Source organism: Zea mays, chromosome 2 (genome assembly GCF_902167145.1).
Source record: "Zea mays cultivar B73 chromosome 2, Zm-B73-REFERENCE-NAM-5.0, whole genome shotgun sequence".
NCBI lineage: Eukaryota > Viridiplantae > Streptophyta > Magnoliopsida > Poales > Poaceae > Zea > Zea mays.
The window spans coordinates 100,659,565-100,667,133 of NC_050097.1; the positions used below are offsets into that span (position 1 = coordinate 100,659,565).

Here is a 7,569-nt window from a genome sequence, read left to right on the forward strand (position 1 = left end):
TCACGCAAGCCACGTTCTCCACTCCCGTATCGTGCGCGCAGCGCATCCGTAGCTGCGACTCGACGCCTTAATAAAAGGCCATTGCCAGCCTACTGAGGGGGCTGGTGACAGAAAAAGGAGCGCCAGGCTACCGAAGCTACCAAGGACAGGAACCGTTGTCAGGCTGTCAGACTAGTCTGCTGCTCACACCGCTCAGGCTGCTGCATTCCCAGCGACATACAAAAGAAAGCACCGCTAAGCTGCCTCGCTGCCAAGAATGCTGTATAAAGCACTGTCAGGCTACTTCCGCAGGAGGAGCACCGCCAGGCTGCTGAAGTGAGGAGTTACTACTTCAACGGGCTCTATGGGTAACAAAAAAAATTCTCCGTCAAGCACCTCTCTTTGAGGTATACTTATAAAAAAACTGGTTCAAGAAACTTAAAGGGTATACTCTTGAGAAAGATCGCGTCACTCAGTTATACACAGTCTTGAGGCCATACCCTAAGAAAGATCACGCTGCACGGTCATATACGCCGTTGTGGTCTATCGGAAAGATCCACTGCAAGGTAAGAAAAAAATCCCCCATGTCGCTGCATTGTTCCTTGTCTTATTTGCCATCATGAAAGAATTATGTTCTTCGACTCATGTTATTGATACGAAATCAGGAACAAGTGCTAAAGTCGACATCATGCCATATATAATTATAATCTACACATATATATAAATTATCGTGAATATATGCGGTAAGTTGTACGTGCGAATCGAAATTCTATGTTAAATGTTGTTAAAAAAATATTTGTGCGCTTCATCGGTAAGAAATTCCCCATTAAACACCTCTCTCTAAGGCATACCTTAGAGAAAAACTGGCTCAAGAAACCTCAAGGACATACCCTTGAGGAAGATCGTGTTGATCGATCGAAGACGCCGTTGTAGCCTACTTTAAAGGTGTACTGCAAGAGCTAGTAATTAAAAAAGGAAAAAGAAAGAAACACATGGCTACATGCGCCTTCAGCGACGTACATAAAATTTGGCTATAAAAACATTTTTCCATACCCATAAAAACGTGCATATTATACTAACCACAATAAAATAAATTCTCTACACGGTGGAATTTGTTCCCATCGAATTAATCAACTTTATACATTATAATAAGGTATCAGCTAAGCGCATTAACAGATATAATCAATTCTCTCACCTATGCTACAGGTGCGAGAACAATTCAAGTTTTTTTATCAGACAAATAATCGTCAATGCATTATCTAAAAATTGTGATAGCTAATACATTGTACGTTCAATCCTAGAGTAACATCCTTTCTACATAAATAGAACTTGTCTTAAGGCTTACTCCTAAATGGTTTTGAACGCCAAATAGCGGAGGGAGGAGTTCTGTACGTGTCCAGCAAGACACTCTAAAGCATACGCTAAATTTTAGCGGCGACCTAAGAGACGCTAAATGTAGCGGGCTTCTTTAGATCGCTATCGCCACCAGCGAGGCATCGACGGTTCACTCCCGCGCCGGCTCGGAAGCTTTACCGCGGACCAATGTGCAACATCCTCAACCTCCGGAGGCCCCTCTCCCCGTTGCGATGGAGGCTGGGATGACCATGGCATCCGGTGGGTGTAGCTGTGAGGAGGCGGTGGGAGCGATGGCGTCGGAGACGTACCTAGATTCACTCTAGATCTTGCAAAGTGTCAGCTGACGTGATTACTAGCGCCAACCCTCGCCAAGCCGGTGGAAACCTCGTGCTCTCCGCCGCATCTGTCTTCGCCTCGAGCCCTCCGTCCACCTCTTAGTGAGCACCGCAGACCCATCTCTTTCTCGAAACGGCGCCTGGGAAGATGGTGTCGGGCTGGCGGCTGATGGAGCTGGAGAGGAAGCAATGGGAGGGCTGGTCAAGACGCTGCATATGATGCGCGAGCAGCCCAACTGCTGGCCAGTCGCAGGCTCGCGTGCACTAGTGATTCAGTTCCACTTGACTAGAGCAAGTGTGTAGACGGGTGAATCAAGTGTCGGTTATTTTTTAATCTTTTCGGTGCATGCGTGCAAAGATAGTTTCCAATTTTCTTAATCTAAACTTATTCAAGGAGAGACCCGGCGTTCTATGCTGAAAAGTGGTTCATGCATGGACTGTTCACGTTTCTTCCAACCTTCCTTTCCATGAGTTGTATATGACAAGATCAATTTGAGTATGACCATGAAATGATTGATATTGGAGCGAAGTTACTATGCAAGATGATCTGTTCAATGTTACGATTGAATTTTTTGATAAATAAAGGCTCAAAAAATTTCTATATATATGGTTCAAAAAATATGGCAGTTGGAAAAATGCGGAGGAGCGATATAGAGGACGAAATTTAGAGGGAAAAATGTGGAGGAGCGATAAAGAGGACGAAATTTAGAGGAAGTTGCTCGAGACTGAAAAGATATAGATGACAGAATCTTTTAGAGTGTGCTGTAAAGGACAGAGTATATTATTTTAGGGGATGAAATTTAGGGGGTGTTTGGTTACATGGGCTAATTTTTAGTCCCTACAATTTAGTCCCTTTTAGTCTCTAATTTACCAAACACAATGACTAAAGAAGGGACTAAACCAATTTAGTCCCTAGTCCCTTAAGGGGTAGCTAAAGGGGACTAAACCTGATTTTTTCCTCAACTGCCCTTATCCCTAGTGCCCAACAGCCCAGCCTTCCGCCGCTAGCGTCCCTCCCTAGCCTTCCGCCAGCATCCCCCCAGCCTTCTTCTTTCCTCCCCAGCCTTCCTCCACGCGCCCGCCAGCGTTCGCCAGCGTTCGCCAGCGCCCGCTCCTTGCGTTGCATTGTGCCCGCTCTGTGCGTTGCGTCCGGCAGCGCGCGTCCGCTAGCGTCCCAGCGTCCATCGTCGTTGCGTCCGCCAGCTCCGCTAGCGTCCGTCGTTGTCGTCATTGCGTTGCGTCTGTCGTCGTTGATGGAGAACAACAGCAACCTCCGAGACTTCTTATCCCAAGCCGCCGGATCTTCCTCCTCGGCTAGGATCTCCCATGGTCGCGAAGCTCCCGAAGAAGATCTGGGCGTCTTCTACCAGATGCAGTTGTCTCGGCCACTGTCTATCAGTGCCACAGCCACTCGTCTACACATTGAAGATCTGGATCTCAATTTCCCTTGGTAATGACTTCCCAAATTTATCCTCCTACCAAGAAGTACTCTAGTCTGATGGTGCTACACCCAACCTTACCTCCCTTAGGTCATGGAATTAGAACAGGGCGCATACCCTGTCAATTTCCTTGATCCAGTGCGGGAGCCATGAGATCCAGAGGTGGCTCACAAGTTTTTCGTGGTCGAGGTGGATCTAGAGAATGTCGTGGAGGTCGAGGAAGGGCCACATTTACTCGTGGTGGACGCTCTGGTGTCAACCCAACCACTGACCATGCCCTTGTTCAAGATCCGGAACATGAAGAAGAAAATGAATTCGACGCTCGATCTCCATTGGTAAGGAAATGCATATTAATTTTTGTGTTTAATAGCTGCCACTGTGTTTAATTCATTAATACTAGTATTGTGAACTGTTTGCTTTGTAATGCTACTGGTGAATATATAAGAGTATTGCTTGTTCATTAAAATATATAAGAGTAGTGCTTGTTCTCTGCCTTTTATTGTGTTTCCTGTAATCAGTCATATATAAGAGTAGCTGCTAATGGCATACATGTTCTCCTGTTTTTCTTTCAGCAGGAGACCCTGTGTCGATGGTCCAGATTTGTAGCTACGACGACGTGATTCAGACATGGACTAGGCTTAGTGAACATGCCAGGCCTTCAAGTCCAAGTTGGCAGTTAAAAATTCCCCTCCATAGAGTAGGCTCAGCCGTGCGTGAACCTTGGTTGCCTTGCAGCGGTTGTTTTGTGCCACTGCATGTCAGTCACACCATGAACCTTGGTTGTTTTGTGCCATTGCATAGAGTAGGCTTAGTGAACATGGAGAGTGAGTTGTTCCCGGACAAAACTTCACTACTCACTTCCCTTAGTAGCTAGAGGAATCTTATACTATTTATATTATATTACCCCCAATAGTTGTCCTCCTTCCTTTTACTTGAGCTTTCACTTTCCTTTCCAGATCCAGGATGCAAAGCACATGTATAGACAACTAATGCTTCCATATATGATAGATCAGTCAGTGGGCCTCCAGTGGTTTTGCATTGAGCATGTGCACATTAGTGCGATCTGTGGCTCCTTTTGCATTAAGAGAGTGACAAGAGCGATTACCTTTTAAAAAAAGATAGTGCACATTGTCCATATTACCTATGGACTGACGAATGTTAAGGTCTCATGGCTACTTGGTCATATATAGGTCCAGATTACCTATGGACTGTTCTTTTCTTTACTGTTCCTATATATTTGCTGTTTGGAACAAAGAAAATTGTGTTTACATTCCCTTATATATTTGCTATCATGTATAAATGCTTAGTCAGTAGCAGTTACATGTGTTTTGTTATACATTAGTTCATAGTCAGATGCTTACTAATATAATTCTTAATTCCATGCCTTTTGTTTTGTTCAAAAGCCTCGTGTTGACAAAGCCAATTGGAACGAAGAAAACACACACATTTTCTGTGAATTATGTGTTGAGCAAATAAGAGCAGGGAACTGTGTTAGTGGTACAATGACAACAAGAGGTTACAACTTGATAAAGGAAGAATTCTTTGCTAAGACTGGCCTTAAACATGACATAAAACAGTTCAAGAATAGATGGACTCAGTGTAAGTCCATGTATTCTTTTTGGTTGTTTCTTAACAATCAAAGTGGCCTGGGTAGAAGAGCTGACGGTGTAGTTATAGCTTCAGAGTCCTTTTGGAAGACTCATACTGAGGTTAGTTCACTATATGTCTTGTCTTTCTTAGGATAAATGTAACTGTTTAGTAATGTTAGCTAAAAGGGTGCGTTACATTTGATTGCAGAAGAGAACTAAGTGCAGGAAGTTTCAATATGGGATTCCTACATACATGGAACACTTAGCAGAGATGTTCCATGGAATCATGTTTGATGGATCTAGTTCTTGTATTCCTAGAAGTGACAATAGACAATCAGAAGAAGTGTATGAAGAAGAAGGAGATGATAGAGATGGTGAAGCATTCCTAAACTCCACACCCACTAGTAGCAGCCGCAAAAGGGCCAGTAGTACAACAGACACAGCCACTAGTCCACCTAAAAAAGGAAAAAGTTCTATGATAAAGGTGTTAGAAGGAATAATTAATGAAATGCAAACATCAAGGACTACAGATACTGAAGTTTTCACCCAAATTACAAATACCCAGCAAAATAGAAGTACACTACCCACAGAAGATATTGAAAGTTGTTTGAACTTGGCAGAAGCAAGTGGAGCTGATAAATCATCAGATGAATACTTTGTGGCCACCAAGTTGTTTAGGGATGACTACAACAGAGCTATCTTCAACCGATTTGATACAACAAACCAAAGGTTCATGTCGCTGCAGAGATGGTGCAGGGAGTACTATGGTTGACTAGGAGATTATGTCATTTGAGAGTCTTTTAGTTTGTTGTGTGGACTTATGTCATTTGAGAGTCTTTTAGTCTGTTGTGTGGACTTATGTCATTTGAGAGTCTTTTAGTCTGTTGTGTGGACTTATGTCATTTGGGAGTCTTTTAGTCTGTTGTGTGGACTTATGTCATTTTAGAGTCTGTGTTGTTACTGCTTAAGTTTTATGCCAAACTATTTACATAATATGTTTGCATTGTTGTTGTGCTGATGCTAGTAGAATTAACAAGACTTGATGTTATTCACTTGTTTATGTGAAGTATATTTTTCTCTTATAAACTTAATTGGTGTTTGTGTCACTGAAGGTTGCAGGAACTGGTCTGGTGCAACAAGCAGCCATGCTTCTAAGAATGAGAAACAAGAGGAGAAGATACATAGCATGTGCAGCAGCTATTATTAGTAAGTTTCACTATGAGACTTACATGAACAAAGCCTCTTATAGAATTCCATCTCAATCTAGCTATGCTTGGGTAATGCAAACACTAGGAAATAGAACTAGTTGCTATAACATGTTTACGATGAGCAGGAATGTGTTCGATAAATTGCATAGTGTGCTTGTTGAATCTTATGGACTGACAAGCACTAGAAGAATGACATCAGTAGAGGCATTGGGGCTATTTTTATGGATCTGTGGTGCTCCTCAATCACTTCGGTAGGCTAAAGATAGATTTTGTAGGTCACTAGAAACATGTAGCAGAAAATTTGACAAAGTTTTAAATAGTGTAAACAAACTAGCAGCAGACATCATTAGGCCACTATCCTGAGTTTACATGTGTTCATCCAAGGTTGCAATCACCTAGATTTAGCCCTTCCTTTGACAATTGCATTGGAGCTATTGATGGCACACATATCCTAGTTGTGGTTCCTACTACCAAAGTAGTTCAACATACTGGAAGACATGGGTACACTTCACAGAATGTCATGGCCGTTTGTGATTTTGATACGAGGTTTACTTTTGTTGTGGCTGGATGGCTAGGATCAGTTCATGACATGAGAGTTTTCAAAGATGCAATTGGAAATATGGAGATAGGTTTCCACATCCTCGAGAAGGGAAATTCTATCTTGTGGACTCGGGGTATCCAAACCAAATTTGCTATCTTGCTCCATACAAAGGTACAAAATACCATCTTCCTGAATTTCGTCAAGGTCCAATGCCAAGAGGTAGAAAAGAAAATTTTAATTATGCACATTCTTCACATAGAAATGTAATTGAAAGGTCATTTGGTGTCTTGAAAATGAAATGGAGGACTCTATTAGATCTCCCTAGATATCCTATGGCAAAACAAAGTAGAATAATTATGGGGTGTATGGCACTTCACAATTTCATTAGGGAGAGTTTTTTGGGAGATAAGGATTTTGAGTTGTGTGACCATGATGAGAATTATGTGCCTGAAGTTGGTGAGTCAAGTACACAAGAACAAGAACAACTAGCAGGTTCAGTACAAGGAGAAGAAGATCGGAATATGAATCAATTTCGTGATTGGATAGCAGATGGCTTGTTCAATAGACTGTAATGATTATTGTGTGTAATAAATATTATAAAAATGTACTGTTTTTTGCATTTGGACAAGTATTTTTGGACCGGTTGTGTGTAACATTTTCAATAGATTATATTGTTTGCAGTGTTCAATCTTTTTGTAGTGTTATAATGTTTGCAGTGTTCAATCTTTGTGTAAACGTACTGCCCAGTTTTTGTGTAGATTATAAAAACAGAGAAGGGGAGGTTAGCTCTTTCCAATTTTACCTAGAATTTTCCTAGTTTTGTAGTGAATTTGCCCAGTTTTTGTAGTTTTGGTCCTCCAGCAAACATCCCAGGTGGGCTATCTGATCACCTGTCGAGAGGGAGAGGCGCAGGCGGAAGAACAGGTGAATTTGCCCAGTTTTTTTACACACGAGCTAGCTAGTACACAGGAGCTAAACGGTTACAGGCAAGGGCATTTCAGTCTTTGTGTAGTGCTCAGAATCTAATTAGTCCCTACAACCAAATAGAGTAGGGACTAAAGTATAGTCCAGGGATTAAAGTTTAGTCCTAGGGCTAATGAAACTAAACATGGCCTTAGGGGA

General features: G+C 42.2%; 1 protein-coding gene across 1 annotated transcript; it reads left to right on the forward strand.

The window, feature by feature from the left end:
• The first annotated feature begins 402 nt into the window (after positions 1-402).
• Positions 403-7,135, forward strand: LOC109944012 (uncharacterized). Its single transcript, XM_020548373.3, has 3 exons — positions 403-545; positions 4,513-4,818; positions 4,907-7,135. The coding sequence occupies exons 2-3, from the start codon at positions 4,612-4,614 to the stop codon at positions 5,468-5,470; spliced, it is 771 nt and encodes a 256-aa protein (XP_020403962.1). The 5' UTR covers positions 403-545; positions 4,513-4,611; the 3' UTR covers positions 5,471-7,135.
• Positions 7,136-7,569: the final 434 nt, after the last annotated feature.

Excerpts from the sequence above, each read along its gene's own strand:
- LOC109944012 (XM_020548373.3), top strand. The coding sequence starts at position 4,612 with ATGACAACAAGAGGTTACAACTTGATAAAGGAAGAATTCTTTGCTAAG. Across the intron at positions 4,819-4,906 it reads TTTGGAAGACTCATACTGAG|AAGAGAACTAAGTGCAGGAA; the intron begins GTTAGTTCACTA and ends ATTTGATTGCAG.